Source organism: Lissotriton vulgaris, chromosome 7 (genome assembly GCF_964263255.1).
Source record: "Lissotriton vulgaris chromosome 7, aLisVul1.2, whole genome shotgun sequence".
Taxonomy (NCBI): domain Eukaryota; kingdom Metazoa; phylum Chordata; class Amphibia; order Caudata; family Salamandridae; genus Lissotriton; species Lissotriton vulgaris.
This window is the reverse complement of record NC_141695.1, coordinates 1,436,230,760-1,436,255,244: the sequence shown is the minus strand read 5'-3', so window position 1 is coordinate 1,436,255,244 and position 24,485 is coordinate 1,436,230,760. Positions and strand designations below refer to the sequence as shown.

General features: G+C 46.6%; 1 protein-coding gene across 3 annotated transcripts in view; it reads right to left on the bottom strand.

Moving 5' to 3' along the window:
- The window catches only part of RPRD1B (regulation of nuclear pre-mRNA domain containing 1B), a 271,887-nt gene that overhangs the window by 150,699 nt on the left and 96,703 nt on the right, over positions 1–24,485 (bottom strand). For 2 of the 3 annotated variants that reach the window (XM_086932237.1, XM_086932238.1), the window contains exon 3: positions 21,267–21,403. In XM_086932237.1, coding sequence (XP_086788363.1) covers positions 21,267–21,403 — 137 coding nt within the window. Of the gene's footprint in view, positions 1–21,245; positions 21,404–24,485 lie in introns of all 3 variants that reach the window. The other variant, XM_086932236.1, reaches the window with a different exon arrangement.

Here is a 24,485-nt window from a genome sequence, read left to right as displayed (position 1 = left end):
AGTAGTTTGAGTACACTCCCCTGTTCCGTTCTTTGAAAGGGACCGGTTCGATGGCCTCTTTGAGGAGGAGTTCTTGAGCTTCCTCTTGGAGCAATTGCAGCTCTCTTCCAGAGTGCTCTCTATTCTTTGGCTTCCTGTTTGGTGGTCTCTTTTCCAACTCTATGCAGTATCCCAACTGTATGATGTTGAGTATCCACTTGTCTGTGGTTAATTTTTTCCACTCTTGGAGAAAAAAATCTCAGCCTGCCTCCTACTGGTGTTGCATGTTCTTTTGTGTCTTGTCCGTGGAGCCCTCTCCTCTTTGTTTTTCTGTGCTCCTCCCCTGGAGGGTTTGAGTGGGTGAGCACCCTTTTCTGTGTGAAGTCATTCTCCTTCTCTGGCCCCGTCCGTTTCCTCTCCCTCGAAAGGACTGGCCCCTGTTCTGATAGTTCCAGTTTTGCTTCTGCTGGCCCTAGTGATCTTGGTTGTCACTCTGTTGACCCTGGTGGAACGCCTGGTGTGATTGTCCTTGCTGGATTCCACCCCTTCCGTTCGGCCTCCGTGTAGGGGTGCCTCTACTCATCCCACTGAATTGCAGGGCCCCCATGGACCTTGCCGTCTCGTTGCCTTTCTTTAGTTGGGTGAGTTTCTCATTAACTGGGGCTCCGAACAGTGTTTCTCCATTGAAGAGTGTGTTCATGATGTTGTTCTGAACCTCAGTTTTGAAGCCTGAGATCCTGAGCCAGGCTTGCCTTCTCTCTGTGATGCCTATAGCCATCAGTCTGCTGGATGTTTCAGCCCTACCCAAGGCTGTCTTCAGGCACGAGTTAGCAATGCTTTTCCCCTCTTCCACAAGGTGTGATGCCCTCTCACGGTATTGCTCCGGAAGGTGCTTGAGCAATTGGCCGATCTCATCCCAATGCTGGTATTGATGCCTGTTCAGGAGGGCGTTGGAGTTAGCCATCCGCCAGTGCATTGCGGCGTTCCTCTCAATTTTTCTGCCCGTCAGGTCCATCCTCCTGCTTTCCTTGTCAGGTGGTGGCCCAGATGTGGTTGGGACGTTGGCCCTTCTTCTGGCCGTTGCAGCGATTATTGAATCTGCTGTGACGGACCCCTTGATGTAAGCAGGGTCCTGGGAGGAGAATTATTATTTCTTCTCTGTCCTCTGCGTGACTGATCTGCATGTAGCCGGGTCTAGGAACGCTTCCTTCCCCTGGTCCGTGATACTTTTCAGCATGGGCAAGAACTGGCTTCTTGTCTGCGTGAGGAGCAATGTTTCCAGCAGGAAGTCTGATTTAGGCTTCTCCTCTTCCAGCTTAACCCCATCAGCTGCTGCTGCCTTCCTGAAGACCTCATTGTTTGCACCAATGTCATCCGGCAGCGAAGGCCTCGAGGGGTATGTCTCCACAGCCTCCTCCGGTTTTCGGCCTCGATGTCCTGCCATTCCTGGTCTTGGGCCGTCAAGGATCCTGAGCCGTAGCTTGACTGTTGCTCCCCATATTCACCCTCTGTGTAATAGAGGTCCTCTTCCTGTTCTGAGGGCTCTGGAGTTTTCAACTCTTCGACGTTGAACTCCTCGTGCTCCTGCACCTCAGCAATGGCCGTCGCTTGCTTCGAGGGGATCCTGTAACTTTCCATCTTTTCATCGAAGTCCTTCTTCCTCTGAAGGATGTTCTCCATCTCGGCCTCAAGCCTTCTTTTCTTCCTCTCCAACTGTGCGGCCTGCTTGTCGTCAAGCGTTTTGGCTGCTCTCTTCGACGGACTCATCGATGTCAAAGCTTTTTTCGGCACCTTTTCCTTCGAAGACGAAGTCCCTTTTTCGGGGGCTTGCTTCGACGACCTTGGCTTTTTGCCGGTCTTCGGCGCCCGGGAGTCCTTCTCGAAGGGTCCGCTGGGCTCTTTTTCGGAGGATGCAGCTTCGGTCGAAGTTTTCGGCGCCGGTGCTCCCTTCGAGGCTCTGGACTCTGATTTTCGAGAGTCTGCCACAGGCTTTCGAGGCCCTGTCGAGGTTTTCGGGGTCGTAGACTCTCCTACCTTGTCAGACGTTTTCTTATCTGTCTCTGCGACTGTGAAGTCAGCTGGACCCTCGGCGATGTTGTCCTAGTCGTCGGTGGAGAGGCCCAGTTCGTAAAGCGTCGGGTCTGGCCTTTGCCCTGCATCGTGTAGTGAGCTATCCTCTGCTTCTCTCGAACCCGGAGTGTCTTCGGCTTGAAGACGGAGCAGGCGTTGCAGTCTTTGCTCTTGTGGTCGACTGGCAGGCAGAGGTTGCAGACCGGGTGCTGGTCCTTCTGCGCAAACTTGTGGTGGCAGTTTCTCGAGAATTTAAAGGGTGTCTTGTACATCCCTGCGCTCAGGGGGCCCCCTGTGTGCGCATTCTCCGAAGGACGTCGAAGATCTCGAGGTTCTTTCCCTTCTTCGTCGTTTTCTCTCTGATGGTCTTCTCCCAATCTTCTCAGGTCTTTTCTGTTGAAAAGTTGCTGTATTTTCTCCTCCAAAACTTCTGGAGCTTCACGCGACGATCCAGACCCAAATTAAACATACATTACAAAAATAATATACACTTAACACATATACTAACATACAAAACACTTGAAAAAAATTGTTATTAAAAATTCGATATTTTTAATGCCTCTATTATGTACTTCAATATTTTGACAGTCAATATTAATTACCTGCATTTCGATATTAACCACTATATTATGTCCATTCGAGATTATGTCCATTCTATATTTTAAATTCGATATTTTGTCCATTCTCTATATTTTTTTCGACATTTTGTCTAATTACCATCATAATGAAGTCTGAAGGCTACAAGCACTGCAAGGCAATAAATATTAACAAGCACAAAAGCCAATACTTTTAAAGCACGTGAGTCTATAGACACACAATGGATGGCCAGGTCATAACCCTAAAACCAAGGCCATTGTCTCACAGCCCAACGTGCCATTTATATATGGTTTATTCTTTTGTTGATTATACCATCATGTTTTATTACCAAATGCGGGGTTTGCCTTCAGTTTCTTTTAAACGTTTGCCTCTACTCCATTTCCAGAAACAGTGAAAGCTCAGTGACCAACCCACTTGCGACTGCTCTTTCTGTTAAGATCATCCAATATAAAGCATGTTAAATGTACGCCCTCATCAAAGCACATATTTCTTAAAAGCTAAAAATCAATGTCAACTAAAGTGCCGGAAATAATGCTTATAAAAAAAAGATTATGTAGGGGGAGGAGCTACGCGCGGGACCAAAATGGCCGCGTGAGACCTTAGCTCCGTAGAACCCGCTCCTCCTTTAAGTCTATCCTGTCTTGATCCTGGCACCCGAAAGCGAACTTCGACGGTTGAGTCGAAAAGATAATAGTAGCCGAAAATTGGGACGAAAACGGACGTTTCTACCCCTCCGGAGCGGCATCGGAAGATTCGGGCCGGACGCCTTCGGAGTCCGGGAGCTGCGGTGTGCCTCTGAGCCGGATGTTAATGCAACAACAGCGGCCTGCGACACCGGAAGCTGCGGCTTGGTTCGGACGTGGACCTCCCTATCGCCCATTGGAAAGCTGCGACATCCGAGACGACCAACGCTGCACCACAGACACAGGCTGCGTATTGTATGCACGACTGAGGTGTGATACAAAGTCCAAGGTGTGAAGTCCTGCTTCGGAACACGTAAGCGGCGGCCATTATGATCCCGCAAATGGCGTCAAAACCGGACAACGAAAAGCCCCCCTCGCGGGGTGGAAGAGGGTTGAAGAATGTACAATCCAATAAGATGGACAGATATGCACAGGCCAAGGGTTCGCAAGTGGGACGGAGGAAGCCTCCGCCGCTTGGGGGAGACTCCTTGGGAGAGGCAGTGGAACCCACATTGGCCGATGTCATGGCTGCTATCAACAAAGTACAGACTTCTATGGTGGAAAAAATGGACGCGTTGGACACAGTGAAACTGGAGTTTAACCTACTGCGAGCTGATCATGCCAAGACGAGCGAAAAAGTTAAATCGCTAGACATTAAGACATCCAGCCTAGTTGACGACATGGCGGAGGTGCAACGGGAGGTCAGGGCCTTGCAAGCGGCCCGTGAGGAAACGTGTCGGAAGCTGGACGAGTATTAAGGGCGTAATAGGAGGAATAATATCCGAATTCTTGGAATACCGGAGAAATCGGAGGATCAGGCCCCAGACCTATTTGTAGAGAACATTGTGCTGAATCACTTAAAGCCGAAGGGCCTCAGTAACTTTTTCCCCATTGAGCGGGCCCACAGAGTGCCGGGTGGCCAGCAGAGACCCGGGGCGCCACCTCGTCCTATGATAGCTAGAGTGCTTAACTACAGAGACAGAGATGTGATCCTTCAGGCGGCACGTTCAGCAGACCCGCTTCGCTTTGAGAAGACGACTTTGTCCTTCTTTCCAGACTTCACCCAGGCAGTACAACGGCAGAGACAGAGCTTTCTTCCTGTTAAAAGGAGACTGAGGGAAAAGGGACTGTGCTACTCAATGCTTTTTCCAGCGAAGCTTCGGGTGGAGGTGGATGGGAGGGCATGCATTTTTGATCATCCGGAGGCGGCATCGGACTGTTTGGACAGTACCACACGGCCTCAATCTGAGGAAAGACAGGAGGAGGCTACAGAGTAACAGTGAGACTGGATTTAACTGATCGACAAATGCCACAGAGGGAGAGGGGTTTTCAAATGGAACTTACACATGACTGTGAATTGGGAGGTCCTATTTGGAGGGGGGTGAAGGGGCCGAGGTCGGAGTTCCCCCTCGTACTATCTTTAGTTAACTTGTTGGGGCAGGGAGACGGGCACACTGCAAGTTGGGGTTGGGCGTTGTCCTTATGCAGGGGTGCAGGGAGGGGGGAGGTGTGAAGGGGGTGAGGGGATATATGTTTGTTAGAGAGATTGAGTTTTTGTTTTGGTTTGAGTTGTGTATGTCTGTGCATTTTTTTTGATTCAGTGACTATCCAGGTTTGATCTTTCTCATGTATGGGTTCGAAGGCACGTGAAAAAAAAGGATCGGGGATGAATGTGCTGATTTGGAACGTGAATGGTTTAAGAGATAAAATCAAGAGGGGGATGTTTAGTCAACTCATTAGGAGACACTCCCCGGATGTAGTGCTGCTACAAGAAACCCACCTAATTGGTAAAAAATGCATGACTTTACACAGAGGGGGATATAAAATGGTGGTGCATGCAGGTTTCACATCCGGTTCCAGGGGGGTGGGTATATTGGTCAAAAACTCCCTCCCCTTCTCAGTACGGAAGACTTGGATTGATCAGCGGGGTAGATATGCCGGCGTCAATGGCCAGCTTGGGGAACACACGTTTACTCTTTTGTCTATATATGTGCCGCCAGCCCTTCAGTCCGAGAAGTTTAGAGACTTGAGTAATATATTCCTTGCGCTTCCCCTGGGTGGGCTAGTACTGGGTGGAGACTTTAATGCAGTGCTTGATGGTGAATTAGACCGCAGTCCGCCCCGGGTGCTGGCGCAATCACAGAGATGGCTTTCGGAGTTCCTGTGCACTTTGGGATTGATTGATAGCTGGCGTGCGCGTAACCCGAGATCCGTACAGTACTCTCATGTTTCGGCTACGCATAGGTCCCCGTCACGCCTTGATTATGTTTTAATTCCAGCGCCAGAGGCGCCTTCGATTGTAGAGGTCAGATACTTGGGGTGAGGTATATCAGACCACTCCACGCTATGGCTCAGTCTCACGTTTGAACTTCCGGCAGCAGGTAGAGTGGCTCCTATCGGGGCGTGGAGATTGAGGGACCCTAAGATACGGAAAGCAATTCTTAAGGTGGCAGATAGATACTTCCTATAGAACGAGGGATTGGTGGAATCTGCCAGATCACTTTGGGAATCTTATAAAACCGTTGTGAGGGGCGAAGTGTTGTCTATTGTTTCGAGGCGGAAGAGGGAAGAGCAGGCGGCGATTACCAGCAAGGAGGGAGAGGTCACACGTCTAGAGAGGCAGGTCGCAGAATCACCTACAGCGAGAGACCTCCACCTACTGAGGCTCTGGGAGGAAGAATATAGAGCTTTGCCCAGAGAGAGCGCCTTGGCGCAACATAATGCGACACAGAGCTGTATATATGAACAAGGCGATAAGGCCAAGAAACTGATTGCATGGCTTGAGAAGGGGGAGCGAGCGTCTAGATTAGTTCCAGAATTGGATAGTCAAGAGCGAGGTTTGATTAAAGACCCACAGGCGGTGGCAGACGAATTTGGAGAGTATTATCGGGGGATTTATGAGGCAGGGAATGATTTCGCGGAACAAGCAATAGAGATATGACTAAAGATATTGTCATGCCAAGCATTTCTGACGAGGATAAGAGCTTTCTTGACTCTGCTATTACAGATGATGAGGTCGCCCAGGCTATACGGCAAGTTAACTCCGGCAAGGCCTCAGGTCCGAACGGAATACCTATCGAGCTGTATAAGTTGAATGCCAATAGAGTAGCACTATATCTCTGCGCCATGTTTCTCGAGAGTCGAGAGAAAGGAGAGCTCCCATATGATCAGAGAGTGGCCAATGTAGCTGTTATTCATAAGCAAGCTAAGCCTAAGACGTGTTGCTCCTCTTACAGGCCCATATCGCTCCTCAAAGTAGAGCCCAAGGTCCTGGCCAAGATCCTTACCACCAGATTAGTGAAGGTTATAACAACCTTGATCCATCCGGATCAATCCGGTTTTATGCCGCGGCACAGCACAGCGTTGAATCTGCATTGGCTGCATGGAGTACTTGGAGGGGCTTCTAAGCTAGGGGAACCGGCGGTTCTGGTGTCCTTGGACGCCACAATGGCATTCGATAGAGTGGAATGGCCATATTTATTTGCAGTTTTGATCAAGTCATGTTTTGGTGAATAGTTTGTTAACTGGGCACGCTTACTGTATACTAAGCCGCTGGCGACGGTAGTGGTTAACAACTGCAAATCCTGGGACTTCTCCTTTGGAAGAGGTACCAGGCAAGGGTGCCCTCTGTCGCCGCTGCTCTTTGCTTTGGCAATGGAACCGTTGGTGACGTGGGTTCGCTGGGACATCACTATACGCGGATTGCGCTGGACGCCGGAATGGGAGGACAAAATATCGTTATATGCAGACGATGTTCTGCTCTCTTACTAAACCGAAGACCTCCTTCCGATATTTTCTAGATGTGCTTACTATATTTGGGAGATACTTCGGTCTAGCTATAAATTAGAACAAATCAGTACTTTACGTTATTGCCGGAGATCCCCCGGAGGTCCCACATACATGCCCCATCCGTATAGAGAAGGACGGTTTTAAATACTTGGGAATTTATGTCTCGCTCGATCCGAAACGGCGCTATGATAATAATCTTTTATCTCCTCTGACTCGATGCCGGGGGGATGTGGAGCGCTGGAAGACTCTCCCACTGTCTTTGCTTGGCAGAGCAACCCTGTTTAAAATGATGGCACTGCCACGTTTTTTTATATGCCTTACAGAATGCAATGGACCCCGTACCAGCGGCTTATTTCAGAGAGATAGAGGCCCTTCAGCGGTGCCTCTTGTGGGATGGTGGGGCTCGTATAGCTTTTAACAAATTGACGCGCTCCTGGTTTGATGGTGGTATAGGGCTGCCTGACTTGCTGAGGTATTACTGGGCATCACATTTGGGCGCTTTAAACCACGTTGTGTATGGAGTCCCCGGAGATCCAGGCTATGATATGGATAGAGGTCAGGCCCCGGGTGGCAGGATAGATAGAGCGTTGTATTCTAGACCGGGTAGGTTTCCCCTTACCGGTCCAACGGCACACTCCGTACGGGTGTGGCACACTGCCACCAAAAGTTTGGGCTGGGAGGGCAAACTTACATTGGCCACTCCATTGCTTAATTCTGGAAAACTGGGTAGCCTATGGAAATCCAAAGGGTTTGATAAATGGGACCTCATTGGAATAACTCAGATTAAGGATGTGTGGGGGAAAAATTTGATACATACGTTTGACTCACTTGCAAACCAATATAGTCTCCACCAGAACGAATACTTTCGATATTTGCAGGTGAGGCACTCGTTGTTAGCCCATATTCCTGAGGGCACGGAACTCCATGAGGCATCTCCTCTGGAGGACCGGGTCCTTGATGGTCATATCCCAGACAAGACTATCTCCCTGATATATCGAAAATTAATTAACAGTGCAGAAGACCCATTGGTTAGGCTTAGATCGCAATGGTGTGCGGATGGCCTTGAAATGGATGATGAGGACTGGACGGAGGCGCTATCCTCCCCCAAGGTAGTCGCTGTTCAGATGAAGCTTCGCCTGGTCCAACTGAAAGTGCTCCACAAAGTTTATGTTACCGGGCCGCGGCTCGTGCGAATGGGCAGAGCGTCTAGCGCAGCATGCAGGAGAGAATGTGGAGAAGTGGGTACATTGATGTGGAGTGGTGTGGCTCACTGGTTAGAGGCGGCAGACCCAGAAGCAGAGGACGGCCCAGGACCAGGGTTCAATTCCCGACGCGGCAGGGTCGTGGACCAGGGTCAGCGGACTAGATAATTCTCGCCGCCTACTGTAACCAGGGATCACACTCGGCAACTCTGGGCATTAGCTTGCCTCATCTTCACAACGGCCCCCCACATACGCCAGGGATGCCTGTTTCACCTTGGAGATACCCAGTAGGGACCATCTCACAGGGAAAGCCAGGACGGGTTCCTTAGCGGTCTACAGCACGGAGATACCCCATGTGGGGTGTTTCATGAGCTTTACAAGACATCATTACATTACATTACATTACATTGATGCATATTCTTTGGCACTCCACCTTCGTACAAACTTACTGGGAGAAGGTTCATGAGGAGTTGGAAGTACGTATAGAAGTCCGTAGATGACTCTTGAATGTATGGGAACCGACGGATCTCACTGATTACCAGAAGCAATTGCTGACGTTGGCATGCATGGTGGCCAAGCGGAACATTGCGCAGTTGTGGGGCGCCCGCCAACCGCCCCAGGTGCATAAATGGGAGGAGGACTTAGATTGGTGTATGATGAGAGAACGTGCTGTCTATGTTGCCAGGGGCTGCCCCCGGAAGTGAGGGAAGGTGTGGGGGGCTTGGAACCAATATCGTGGAGGCCTTTGTGAAGCCCCAGGAGGAGATCTGGATTTGGCAGCACAGGAATCCCCATGATCCTAATGTTTTCCTTTTCTATTAATTACTGGATCCTGTACAGTCCCCAATGAACCGAAATGTTGTTAATTAATTGCATTCACCTGAGACCTTATTTTTCTTTTCTTTTGTTTATTCCTTAATAAAAAGTTACAAAAAAAAAAAAGATTATGTAACACTGCCTCTCCTGCCATTACCTCTTTTTACCATTAGTTTACAACTTTGAGCTTATCTGCCATTATCTCGTCAGCCCATAGTTAACACTGAATTACCAGCACATTCCAACAACTTTGCCTCGTTAGGATCTTTACCTCATCCCAACAGCCAACACAGATTTTTTTATTAGCAATGCTAAATATTTGTTTTGAGCATTCATTACATTATTTTATATTAAAGAATTAACTCTCCTCCTAACCTTTTAGCAAACCCTAACTGTAACCATAATCAATGTTAACTATTTATATTATAAAGTAAATGTTATTTCCTAGTCGATACCTCTAACATGATCATTACAGACTAAAAAAGGTGATTTTAAAATGTGTCAAGACATGATTGTCCTAACCCAATGTTAACTTTAACAATTGTTTAAGTGAAACAAGAGAAAAATGTTACTCGCTTGTATCACGTGGTTTGTGGCTTGCAGTGCTGTATATTCACATGTAGTGCACACTCCTGCCATCTAGCCTTGGACAGAGAACATTAAAAGTGGTCTTTCTTCGTACAAATGGTTCAGGTTTCAAGGGAGCTCCCGTGATACCTCTAGTGGATACCACAATGCTCCAGGACACAGAATTCACCTAAGATTGCGTTTTTTACCCTAGTGTCTAGTGTACGCGTGGGGATGCATAGTGGCGCAGTAACTGTGTACTGGGAATGAAAAGGTTTGAAATTATATATAGGCTCAAGATAACAAATAAGAGACGACTTGTTGCAGACTGAGGGTTAAAGGTAAGTGATTTTTTTCTGTTTGCATGTGCTCCTTTACATAACATTCTGTGCATAGACTGGAGAAGCAGAAGATGCCTCAAACAGGATTTTAAGGAGAGGTTAACCAATCAGTACCTCTTGGCGGGTATGAATGTCGACACAGTAGTTCTTGGGGAATGCACGGAATGATGAACAAGTAGCAGTTTTAAAAAATATCGGTAAGTGGGATATTTCTCAAGAAACTCATGGTGGCATGTACTAGTGGGGCGGCATGTACCAATGGCTTGGCATTGGCATAACAAAGATAAATGCATTTAATAATCCACCTAACCATGCCCGACTTTGAAACAGGCCGGAAAAGATGTGACCAGAGGGCGCTGGGAAGGCAGATGGGCATGGAGAACCATCAATAAAGCACATGCAGCATATCACTCGGCATAGGAGCTGTAGTTCACTCTTCTATCTCCTGAGGCTTAAGGCTAATAAGAATTTGGTTTCCACACGGAGATTGGTAAATTACAGATAAGGAGTATCTTTATAATTTCACTGGACACATCGGGCCAGATTCACTAATTCATAGCGCAGGGCAGCAAGCCAACTTGCTGTGCAGCACCAAATGGGGACGGCAGGAATGCGCCATATGGGGTGTTCCGTCTCTCACTCGCTCTCTGCGCTGGTGCACTTGTGGAGTCCAAGAGCCAATGCAGGCAGAATTGTTTTCTTTGCAGAACAGGGCACCTTCCTGCACAAAAACAACACACTGAGCCATTTTTATCCCCCGTGTGTGCTGTAGAAAACAGCACACTTAAAGAGGAATACAGACAAAAAATAGCCAGATTTCTTCTTGTTACGCCTCACTTGGGAAGGCATAACATTTTGATGCGTTTCCAGGTATACTAGGATTAGTAAATCTGGGAATGCACCAAAACCGATGGGTAGATGTGTGGGAACACATGCCTCACCCATGGAATGCCTTCCCAGGACAGCGCAATACAAGGTGCTGACCTGACTGCCTGGTGTTACTCCAGATTTACTACGCCATGCAGAGCCTTGCAAGGTGGCTTTGTGTGCCTTTGCGTATCTCATTGAAGCCCTTGCGCCAGGATATGGCAACGCGAGCTCTCCCATTTAAAGGTTTGCTGGTGGCACGCTTTTAACGCCTTGCACATAGCGTGCACTTCAGTTGCTTCTAGACAACTTTTCATCCTTTTGTTATACAGGGTGCCTTGAGATAAACCTAGACAAATCAAAATACATGGCACAAAATCCCCACCGCTCACGTAGGCGCAAAATGAGGACAGAGGGGGGCACCCTTGGATAGAGTAAAGCCCTTTGATTACCTGGGAGTAAGGCTATCTGACAATATGTCCTAGGCACAACTTCTAAGGAAAGGTAAAAAGATTCTGCTCCAAAAAGCGATGGCAATAGGAAAGAAATACAAGGCTACCTCCAGTGGAGCAGTAATCCCAGCTCTGAAAGTATACAGGGCTATGGCCCAGTCAGGGGCAGTATACAGTGCAGAGCTTTGGGGGTGGACAGATACGTTTTTGCTCAGTATTGCTGAAAATCATTGTATTAGGTCCCTTTTTAATCTCTGTGCAGTACCTTCTCCACACAAACTCCGCCAGGTGTTACATGGAGAAATTCATGCAGGAAAAAAAGGTCAGGATGAATGCATCATTTAGAATTACAAACAGCGCAAAAACTGGGGGTTGCACCCGAACTACGCCCTGGGTTACCCTCAACCTCCAATTGTCCCTTCTGTCTGAAGCCAGAGGAATCTGTTGACCACTTTTTGTTCTTTTGTCTCATCTTTACTGGGAAACATCCAGACTTTTTAGATGCAATACAAAAGAGCTCATTGTGTTTAGTGTGTCTAGATTCTTATTATGGGCATGGAGAATGAGATCTACTAAGCCAAACGTGACAGTCTAGTGAAAGGTTAATTTTTGGACTACGAGTTATTAATCACTAGATGCACTTGCACTTTAAAAGTCCGATAGGATGAAATCTTATTAACCACTTGGATGCTAGGCGTTTTCCCGCTGTGTGCTGGAAAATGCCATTTTAGTGGCACCATGACGAGCTCAGCTCGTCATCAGCACACGACCCCCGTGGGTGATGACGAGCTGAGCTCGTCATCAGCATCGAAGGGGTTAAATGAGTTTGACAGTGAAGGGGGTAGTAGGATCATCGATTTAAATATTGTACTAGCTTAAACTTTTGTTTTAATATAATGCATATGATGGATTGTAACTACTTTTAGGCTTTTGTATAATAGCATCGACTTTCTCATTTTAACTTGATAGAAGTTAAGTTAAGTTAAATAATCAACGTAATTTAACTGCTTGAATTGAATAATCTGGCCATTGTTTATGTAAGCATGAAATGTGTCAAATATGAACTCATGAATTGCACGTTTTGCACTTTACCCCCAGGCGGCTAGTATTTTTGTATTTAGAATTGTAAAGATATTCTAGTTTGCACTATATTTAAATTCTGTACACTGTTAAGGGCCCATAAGACTGTGATTACTGTAAATATGTTGGTAAAGATGTTTTCTATATGAATTTTTTATTGTGTATAGCAACCTTTTTAACTTGTTTTAAAAACTTGTCTGTATGATTGAAAATGGTTCTGTAGCATACTTTTATGATTTTAAAACAATCGAATAAAGTGTTTCTGACTGACTGACTGAACTTGATAGTAAACTGTTTGTTTGTTGTATGAACTTTTATTGTTGTGAAAGCCGAAACTATTGAATTGAAGCAGTTGTCTGACTGGTAGATGTTTTTCACACAGGACTCTAGACAGTTAGCTTCCCTGACCATGTGGCAGAATCAGGTTATTTTTCTTTGAATGGGCAACCATTACAATAACTTGAAATGGTTGTCTTTGAAAGCACTATAGTCCTTATCCAAAGAGTTTGTGGCTTGCTCCACATCTGATAATGCTTGGGGATCTGGGTCTTGACCGCCTGGCTTTGGTAGGGGAATCAAGGATGCTTCCATATTATAGGGGACCTCAATATTTAGTGGCTGCCTCTGGAATCAAATGAACAGCACCTACAGGGCTTCAGCCAGCACAAAGCGGGAGCTTCTAGTTGGGAGTGGGTTATCATGCTTTCAAGCACCAAAGTCAAAAGTCTGGGTCCCCAATCAAGAACTCTTTATGGTAGAAGACTTGAAGGTTAGATACACCCAGGAATAGTCTTGCCCAAATGGCCGAGTGTTCAGAAGAGGGTTTTGAGGCCTTTGGAAAACAGGCAGTTCAGACGCAAATTAGAAGTTGTTGAGTTGAGAACAGTTAAAAATATGACAAAGATTGTTTACTATTGTTTACCAGGGCATCCTCACTTATCTGAACTGAATTTTTATTTGTTCATTTTCCCTGGATCACGTCTGCTCCTTCGGGAATAGCAGCTACACAGCCAACGTGAATCTGGGCAGCCTGTGACTATTAAAACCACTTTTGCAGCACACTTTGTTGTATGATGGGTTTTATTTTCTTAGCCTTCATTTTTCATGGATGTGCCCCTCTTCCGCAACCTGTCACACTCATCACAATATCTTTCTTCACATGCAAGAAGACAAGTTGTAATACTGAGGGCAATTTCCTTGGCAGTAAGGTGTTAGCATATGCTGGAATATGAATACCATTAAAAGGACCTTTTTCGGCACACCTCCATGTTGCAGCATCCGTTTTATTTTGTTAGCCTTGATTTTAAATGAGTTTGCATCTCTTCTCCAATCATTCACACTCATTAGAATATATTTTTCAACGTATGAAAAGGTAGGGTGTATTGCTGGGGGCAAATTCCTTGGCAGTAAGGTGCTGTCATATGACGGATAATGCATAGCAAGAAAATCCTGAATTGGCAGCTGGAGCAGGACACAAGTACCATATGAAGTAGTATGGACACTGCCTGTGCAAAGATCTGCGCTGCAGGCATCAGAGGTGGTCAAAGAATAACTGAGGCAGCTTTCCTAGCCTTCCAATTAGTACTTGGTAATTTATAATAAGAAGTCTTAGCAGATGAATGATAAGAGCAGTTTCCTGCAACCGCAAGCACTCTTAAGAAGCTAGGCTAGGATCTTTTCCTCGGTAAAGCATCCCTTGTGGCTCCAGGTAGAATTACAACCTAGTGCTCTGGTCTAAGCCTTTAGACAAGCTTCCAGCACTGGGTCCAAGAGGAACAGAATGCTCGATCCCATGGTTTAAAGCTGGCTGGAGAACTCCCACCTATACCGCACCCAAACATGGTGCAAGAGAGTCAACAGGTTTATTGAAGGCAGGGTCCGCCCTCAGCTACAGGGTGCTTGCACCCCTTCCGTAGATCTAAATCTAACCTATCTAAAACTAGTTACCTGCCTGGTGCTGCCAAAATCGTGGTAATGTGACAGTGCTTTTAGCTTTCCTGGGGTTATATGCATTACTAGTGGTAGAGAAAGCAAGGGTGATGTTACCTTGTTAACTCACTGGCTGTAAAGGTACTTTGAGCTGTGCCTAGGGGTTGAGACCCTGTACACACCTCTTACTCTGTGTTTTACCGATAAATTCTAACAACCTCCAACAGGATAGGGGCAGCCATATGATGCATAGAGGTGGTGGCCCTCCGAGAATAGCTGTGCACCAGGTGACCTTTCTTAAGGTAAGAGATGCCAAGTTTATGAAGGCCAGCTGCTGCAAATGGTCAGTGCCACGATAGGCATCACTTAAACCTGGAGGGCTACATCAAATAAGGAATCACAATTAAACTGCAGGAAAAGAAAATCATGCACAATGCCCAGCATTGGAATTTGAATATACTAAAATCACATTCTGAATCAAACTATCTGCTGAAACAAGCATTGGCAAAGAAAATAGTTCAGATGTATGCAAGATATATTGACTTTGTCAAGGGATTTTTTTGCCATATTATATAACAGCACAACTTCTGTGCATTGCATACTATGGCATGGTTTGGATTGTCATTGTGTAGTAGACTATGTCCTGTCATTGTATAGTATGGTATGGCATTGTATGGTATCTTCTGTCAGTGTATAGTATGGTATGGTATGGTATGGTATGATATGGCCCACAATACAGTATGGTAAGGTATAGTATGGTATGGCTTGTTATTTTATATTATGGTTTGGGCTGTCATTGGATAGTATGGCATGATATGGCCTGTTGTATGTATGGTCTTTTATTATATAGTATGGCCTATCATTGTGTTGTATGGCATGGTATGGTATGGCTTGCAATTATAGACTATGGGACGGTTAGCCAGCCTGTATGTATGTATGTATGTATGTATTATGGCACAGATGCAGTTTTATGGTTTGGTTCCTCCAAATTAAAAAAAAAATAGGACAAGTATCAATGTGTGAATCAGTGGGAATAAAAGCAGTCCTTTGACCTTGCCACATGGGAGAAATAAACACACAAAGAGGAAATAAAACCAGCAAGCCGTAACCAAACATAAGAACGAAATAAGAGTGACAGTGAAGGCAACCTATGGTAAGAAATGTGTGGGCTCGAAGTCCCCTTTAGGTAAACAAAATATCTTGCGAGGGACCACACGTGAGGTCTCTAATGAGACCTAAAAAAAGAACCTGGCAAAAAGCGCATACACTTGAAGGTATCAAATGACACTAACAGGAACATTAGACTTGTGCTTGGAAAAAAGGCCATAAATTGCCTGCTTTCATAACTATTCATCCACTTTCATGTACATCACATTGTGGCCAGGTACAGACACACTGAGAATGGGAAAGATTCAGCAATAGCGATTGGGCATTTAGCAGAATTTGGTGAGAACCCCATTTAAGGTTGGTAGCACTGTGGAAGTTTAGGCTTCTGATGAAGCGTAGCTCAACCACTACAACTACTTGTAGCAAAGCATCAAATGGAAAATTGTCAAAGAACCACAGCGAAGCAAGCCCCACCTTTGTGGGGTAGATTTCAGCAACCAGATCAATTCCAGGATGGCTATGACTTGACCCCAGGAACCCTTACCAGTAACGAGTAGGCCTGTAGTGTACAAACTGCTACAAAAGGAGTGGTTTTGACCAATCAGCTGTGATCCTAGTTGTTTTACTCACACCAGCATGGGGGATATCGTGATACAGGTAGGAGGATGGTTCAAGCAGAAACGCATTGTGGATGTAGCACTCGGTTTCACTGTTCCAGTGAGACATTATATGGTCGAAATAGAGGCCTGCGGTTCAACATTCAGTGAAAAAGCATAATGGCAAACTGATGCTCACATCATGTAAAATATCAGAATTTGCTAGAAATCTTACTCAGGAAATAAAAATGTTGTTAAAGCCTATTTTTAACAGCTTTACAGAAGCAACTGCCATTCATGCTAGCGAGAAGCAATTCAACGGGAGCATTTGAGAAGTAAATATAAAACCAGAAACGATACAGTTATCACAAAATCAGTCCGCATTAGAATTACTTCAAGAAAGGCACAGCAGAATAGGGTACACTGGGTTGCCAATGTTATGCTATTAACATGATTGTGTACAATGATTATAAACGAGCTGCAGCGACCCAAATAAGTAAAGGTGAATGTGAGAGCCATTGAGGAAGAACCAGTAGATGAATGCCTATTACAGATCTCTGGCCTGAAAATTTGACAGATTATCTCAAAGTGGTGTGCATTCATTGTCTCATACACAGAAAAGGGGATGAATGTTCATTTGCCAAGCATGTATCCTGCAGAGGCCAATTTATTTCATAATGGACAAGCCAAGATATTCCAGTTTGGACTTGATTTTTTTTTTTGTTCGGTTCAGCCACTCACTGTGGCGAGCCTGGACAAAATAACAAATTCTTGCGTCTCTCAAAGATAAACTGTTTTAACAGTTACGGAGCACAGATGCGGCGTTGGGATGTAAAAAATAATTATCCTGACAAAATGCAGAACAAATATTTGTTTTAACGTCTGGGGGTAAACATACAAGATGCAGCCGTGAGGAGGAGTCCGGTTCCGGACTGTGGAACTTACTTGAAGAAGAGGGTTTAAAAAAAATCTACATACAAGGGTTGCTTTGACACACATTGTGATCAGTGGCCTAAACAAAATGAAGGAACTGATTTCATAAGAAGCGTTTTTATCTTTCAGAAATATTTCTCCTTTAGTAGAGCTCAAATCCATCCGTGTTTTTCACTAAAATAACAAGATCCTGAATTATCCCATACTTTTTCAATAGCTATAATTGTAGCAAATGACCAATGGCGTTGCCTGTTCCCAGGCTGCGATAAACTATTTAATAAAGTGTGCAAGGGGTATTAGGAACGAATTCTCCAGTGGCTCACAAAGTTGTCTAAAAACAACTTAAAAATAAATAAATAAGTCAAACACAGCAAAGAAAGTGCGTATCACATTTCACAGACAAAGTCACTAATAGGAATAAAACAGATGCAAATATGGCTCCACAAACCAACCACACCTGCAAATATGAAACCAGGTGAGGTGGCAGCGTTGAATTAACCTGAGGAGCGAGAGACCTAGCACGACTGCAATGGGAGCCTAATTGTCTACCATATGTGGGAGGGAGTTCACATTTACCATACCTGGTCAGATCTATACGAGGGCAACATAGGGTGGGCCTTGCAAGGATTGCGGGTGGCTATGGACTATTGGCGGACCCTCCGCTCTCTGTGGCTGGCAGGACTGCGCTCCTTAAAATGGTGGCGCTCCCCTGCATGCTGTACTATTTTAACGCGCTCCCACTGTGGATCCAGTCGGCTTTTTTCAGGGACCTGGACTCCAAGATTCTGACCTTTATCTGGGGTTCAGGGCGACTCAAAGTAACCCTCACAACACTGCAACGACCTACAGCTGCAGGTGCGCTGGCAGCCCTGGATTTTGAGACATATTACATAGCTGGAATGGTTAGTACAAAAAATAGCACTAGAGTGACAAGTGGCGGCACCTAGACAGGCCAAACCATCACTACACGATCTGCTGCAGGTGTTTGGGCAGACCAGCATGGAAGGCCCCCCAAGAACAAAGTACAGGCCAAATGCTGGCGCTGGGGGTTGCAGAGAATGAGTGCGCGGGTTCCATACTCGCCAGACACCCCCCCGGATATGTTAAGAGCACTTCCCCATGGGAGTAACTGGCAAGGCTTGGATAGAAGCCAGGGTGACACAAATAGGTTGCCTCTACAGGGATACAGAGCCATTTCCGTTCGAGGAGTTTAGAGTAGAGTTTGGGCTACCCCAGGGACATTTCTTATAGCCAGAACACTCATGGCAGCAATCCACAAGCAATGGCAGACAGGAACCCCCCACACAACAGAGCTGTTATTATGGCCCAATCAGCGGCCACCATTAAAGTAGTGGCCTGCTTGTACAGAGCGCTTCCCCCAGACTGATTGCACCCACTGGAGTCGCTGCAACTCCAATGGGAAGGGGACGTGGGCACACCAATCCTAGCGAAGGACTGGGACAATAATTAGCTGGGATACCAAAAGTATCCAGAAATGCGTGCTTCAAACGGATACATTACTATGTCCTTAATAGGGCCTACCTGACCAAAGAACGCTTAGTCAGATGTTTCTAGACAGAAGAGGAAGCTTGCCCACGCTGCGGGGAAGTACGAGTTATTGGAAGGAGTATTACAAATAGCGACATTGTTGATAGGGAGCTCTCCTTTTCTCCTGCCAACAGCTTTCTGGGATTGTTCCTCCACACAGACCAGGCATTCGTACTAGCAAAGCACGAACTAACCAGAAACTGGAAAGCAAACGGAGGCCCTAGACTATGCATATGGACGAAAGAACTACTGAACTGGGCAGGTTGAGAGGGATGGATACTGATGCGGAAACCTAAGCAGGGGTAGCGAAAAATAGAGGTAGCTAGAGCCTGGGAGACACTTGTACACAATCTGACACACCCGGAACAAGAGACCCCAGATGGAGAGAGGGAAGATTTGTAGGGAGGGCACGACACAGATATCCTAACAATAACTGGGCTATCCAAATGACTCCTATCTGGACGAGACCCTGAGAACGAACTCATTGAGCTTGCATCGCACTGCCCTACAAACACACCCTGATTGAGTACTGCATACACTGGTTCAGTGCCCCACATACTTTCCTGGTGACTAGGGGTGTGGGTTAATTACGGTTAGAGTTTCATATTATTCAACCTCTCAAGTGGATACTATTATTATTATTAAATCTTTATTTCAACATGTATGTCATAAAAGCAACACATTAGAAACAACATTAGAAATGATAAAACACTGATTACAGAACAGGGTCATTTAAAAAAGGAGGGGCTAAAATTGCAGATCAGTTAGTCCTTGGGCGCTATGCAACTAAAACCAGATCATTATTCCACTTTTTTCCTTCTTAGATTCCACATTGCCGCCAGGAATTTAGTAACCCCAAACACAATCCATGGCGACAGGTCAGTTTTTAGTATTCGGAACGAATCGAGATGCTGCCTGATGCCCAAATTTCTGCAAATAGGGACAATCCAATTCTTCCTGGGAATCTTGTATAGAGGACAGAAAAAGACCATATGTATCTCGGACTCTAGATCAGCATTGCACCCAGGGCAGTTTGCAGGCGCATCCTGCTTCCATCGTGCTGATAGGGCTCTGAGCGGTAAAGAGTTATATCTCCACTGGAGGTACAGCTTTCTGTGACTACTAGGATTGATGGCATCCAAGGCAGGCTCAGGTTTATAAATGTCCTTCTGCTCCAAGAATGACAGTGTTAGCGACCCTGTTTTGGGGTTAGATAGGTGTTCGGCCAGGTTTTTTTGGTAGTATGTTCTCACCAGTTCCGGCCGGGATAACCCACAGCATGCTTCTTCAGGGTTCCTCCATACTTGGGTCAGCCCCAGTCTGTCAAACTCCTGCCTGATGTATTTTAACCAAGGAATGTCCCAACTATTAGGTAGGTGTAAAAGTTCTGATAGTTCATTCCTATAGCTAGACAATTCCGGAGTAGCCAGAGTCGTGGATACAAAATGTAATAAGCAGATAAAAACTAGGAGAAGGTCCATATCAAACGATGGGACTGTAGAACTGTAACGATATGATGTAATAGAAAGACAAATAAAATCTGTTAAAAAAAACCTGAGGAGAATAACCGTTTTGGTTGCATCTTGTTTATTTTGCAAAAGAGGAGCAAGAATCCCAAAATAATTTGCACTAGTATCAAATTTAGAGGTCCGAATTGCCAACATCTTTCACAACTGTAAAATCTACCAACACTTGCCAACATGAAAGCACCAGTGATGAGATTTGATCTAGTAAAAAAGTAAACATTGGCGACATTTGGTGGTTTTGATCTGTGTTTATTCAGACTCACGCAAGTACTGTTGTCTGTATCTGACTGATACTGCAAGCACCAAATTCAAAGGAATCCATGAAGCGATTTACTCAAATCATTGTTCTTATTGAAAATCTACTGATACTTACTGCACTTGAACCATCCTAGAGCAAAATATATTAATACTTGTTTACAATAAACAGGTACATTTTGTGAATGTATTAAGTGCCCTCACCGTAGGCTTAACTTTAAAATACATATTATACATGCAGATGAACAGAGTGCAATACACAACTTATTATCACTGCGGAGTGTGCGGATGGACCATGTCTCACGAGAGGCAAAGCATTGAGTGAGTCCTGACATCCCCTGCCACTCAGTAATGGTAATAAACAGCATTTTATACTCCGTGCCTCCACATATATAGTTTATGACATGGTATTTTATTCATGTGCATTTGAATTGACAAAATGAATTTTAACCAAAACCAGGCTGCAACGAGTTGAATTTCTGCAGCATGCTAAAACCCCAGCGACAAGACCTGATGGTTGTTTCCTGTGCAAAGTATTTGTTGCATGCAGTTATGTGTCAAATCTTCAAGACTGTGTTAATAACCTCGAATTTGACTTTTGCACGGCAGTAATACGCATGAATGTCCATTTATTAGTATTGTTGCACTAAATTATGGGTTTATAGACCACATTTGTTTTTTTAAATACTTGCAGTTAGGCTTGCGGATACATGTACCCAGCGCAGACACCTTGCATGAGGTAGATATGCACTTTAGAAACTGCATGATTATTTATATTAAATATATATATATATATATATATATATGTATGTATTATATATACACACACACACTAACACATACATACATAGTTAAGTAGCAGATTTTCCATAACCTGCCATTACCCATTATTCTTCACAAGAACTGACCTTTGCGTGAGGGCCTCCTACCTGACTGTTCGGGAGGGCTGCTGGAGTCCTCGATGGCTAGCCTGAGTTGCTGGATGAAATCGCTGGTGTAGACGCTCCTTTCCTGCCAGATTGTCAGCAACCGCTCAAGAGGCTTTTTATATCCTTCGTCTGCTTCCCTGTGCATCAGAAAAACACAATGCCTTCAGGTCAACAGGAGATCAAAAAAGATATTACAAAATAATGTAAAGGTACAGTCAGTTTGGAGCTAACAAACTTGATTGCCTGGTCACATTTCAGATTTTCTACACAGAATCATCGTACTGAAATCCCAATAAAAACAAGCACTGGCGTTGCCAATAGGTTTCGCATTTGGAAAGTTGGAGCTATTGGTTTTGTAAATGACATGTTATATTTATATATCGTTATTGGCATTGTCAATAACAATATATAAATATAAAATGTCATTTACAAAACCAATAGCTCCAACTTTCCAAATGCGAAAGCTATTGGCAACGCCAGTGCTTGTTAGAGGCATCAGCCTGTAAGGAAATGTCCTGTTCATCCATTTTGTTTCCATCAGAGGACGCTTCCTTAGCTCCACTGTGGATGGGAGTCAAGGTGCGGAGAATTGTAGAGGGGTTACCACATACACTACTCTCGAACTTACAGGGATGAACGAGTTCCTGCTTTGTCCAGAGAGAAGGGGAGAAAGAAAGGAGATAAGATAACAGTGAAAAAGGCAGAAAGCAGACCGAAAAATAACCTTCAGGAATAAGATGGACAGACAGACCATGTAGAGCGGTGGGAGAAAGAAGCATGAAGTGGAATCAAACTCGGGCTTCCTAGGTTTTCGACACCGTGGTCTTAAGCAGCACCAGTGTGGAGTCTCCTACGAAACTGTCCCCCTGCACTTTTTAGGTCGAAGGCCTAAAAGGCTGCGCTTGCGCAGTCTTAGGCCGGAGATTTAATGAGTTTGAGTTGCGGCGAAGGTCCCGCCTCCGTGCCCCCTCTCTCCTTCATTGGCTGGCTTCCTAAACGGAGGCCAGCCATTGGAGGAGAGATGCGTCACTCCAAAGAAGCCCCGTCTTTTTCGGATTTGGGGGCGTGATTTTTTGCGTTCTTTAGACAGTGACGTTGTCTGTCACTCAGAACCACAAAACCACGCCCCCAATTTCGAAAAATTCAGAGCTTCCCGGCCGCCATTTTGTTTCACCGCAGTGAAGGTGAGCATCGAGCCTCTGCCTCTGCCCCCATTTACGCATGTTTGTGCCGTTTTTCATGCCACCCGATTACAGGCCGGTCCCTAATTACAGGCCGGTCCCTACTTTCCTGGACGGTGGCTGACGATGCGCGGTGACTTGCCCTGACAGACGCAGCAGCAGGCAGAGACGGAGCTCGACGGCCATGGCACCTACAGCAGCAGTATCTCCTTCAGTGCCCCCGGACGCTGTTTTTCCGCGCGGTGAGTGATTCCCTCGCCCCCTCCCCTCCTTCTCCCTTTTCCTGGGTCCTTTCATGTTTTCTAGATATCGGAGCTGCCTTTTTTGTGCGGGGGGGGGGGTGGATTGCGGGCTTTCCCCGGCCGCTGCAAACAAAATGGACAGGCAGAGACGGAGCTCGACGGCCATGGCACCTACAGCAGCAGTATCTCCTTCAGTGCCCCCGGACGCTGTTTTTCCGCGCGGTGAGTGATTCCCTCGCCCCCTCCCCTCCTTCTCCCTTTTCCTGGGTCCTTTCACCGCCCCCTCCCGCTGTTGTGGCTCCCGCCCCCTCCCGCTGTTTGTGGCTCCCGCCCCCTCCCGCTGTTTGTGGCTCCCGCCCCCTCCCGCTGTTTGTGGCTCCCGCCCCCTCCCGCTGTTCGTGGCTCCCGCTGTCCCCACCTCCCGCCCTCTCCCGCTGTTCGTGGCTCCCTGTCGGCCGTGCTCCAGCCCTAGGAGTCACACTCATGAGTGAATGCTCGTATTCAGTCGTCTATTGATTTTCTCTCATGCCACCGCAGGCCGACAGAAGAGAACCGCCGGTGCGTTTCCAGGGTAGTTGTGGGAGGGCTGCTGTGAGAATGGAGTGTTGTGCCGAGGTGAAGGGTGGGAGTGGGCGCTCGTGAACGGATAGCGCGAGGGAGGAGTGCAGATGGTCGAAAGGCGTGAGAGTGGGCAGCAGGGAACGGGGTGGGGGGGGGGGGGGGATACAGTAATGCGCAAGAAAGCAAGGGCGGACAAATGGAGGGAGGGATGCCTCGAGTGGTCGGAGAAAACAGGGCTCTGGGCCCCATATGGAACCCAAGGGTCCCGGAACCACAACTGCCGCACATGCCCCGGAGCCCGTCATAGAGCCACTCACAATAGACAAACAATAGCGGGAGCATGGGCCGCCCCCCGTGTGTCCCGAAAACACCGCCGAGCAAAAGGTCAACTGGTACGGTGACAGCTCGTTCCTTTGAACGCATATGTTAGTGTTCATTAATGATTGCACAGTTGCAAGGTATGAATGTACACGAAAGTGTGCTCGGAAGTAACAGTGGTAAAGGCGGAGATGGCGTTAAGAGCTGCGCATTGTGTTCACTCTCCCTTGTTACTCCGTAGTGAGAGGTGTATGTGTGTGTGGTGGAGGGGGGGGGGGGCAAGCAAGGGAGGAGATTTCTTAATCTAGCATAATGGCGCGTGGTACCGAAGTGCGTGCTGGGTGGAGTGAACGTGCAGCCGGCACAGAGAAGATGTGAGGGCTGGTGAAACGATGGAGGTGCGTTTCCAGGGTAGTTGTGGGAGGGCTGCTGTGAGAATGGAGTGTTGTGCCGAGGTGAAGGGTGGGAGTGGGCGCTCGTGAACGGATAGCGCGAGGGAGGAGAGCAGATGGTCGAAAGGCGTGAGAGTGGGCAGCAGGAAACGGGGTGGGGGTGGGGGGGATACAGTAATGCGCAAGAAAGCAAGGGCGGACAAATGGAGGGAGGGATGCCTCGAGTGGTCGGAGAAAACAGGGCTCTGGGCCCCATATGGAACCCAAGGGTCCCGGAACCACAACTGCCGCACATGCCCCGGAGCCCGTCATAGAGCCACTCACAATAGACCCCCAAACAATAGCGGGAGCATGGGCCGCCCCCCGTGTGTCCCGAAAACACCGCCGAGCCCCCAATAGGCCTGCACGTTTGGCGAAGTAGAGACGAAGAGGCAGAACGAGCCGGCTGTCGGCAGGTCACTGTCCCTGGCCGCACGGCCATACTCAAGTGCAGGGCTCTCAATCCGGCAGAACTTCAAAGGTTCC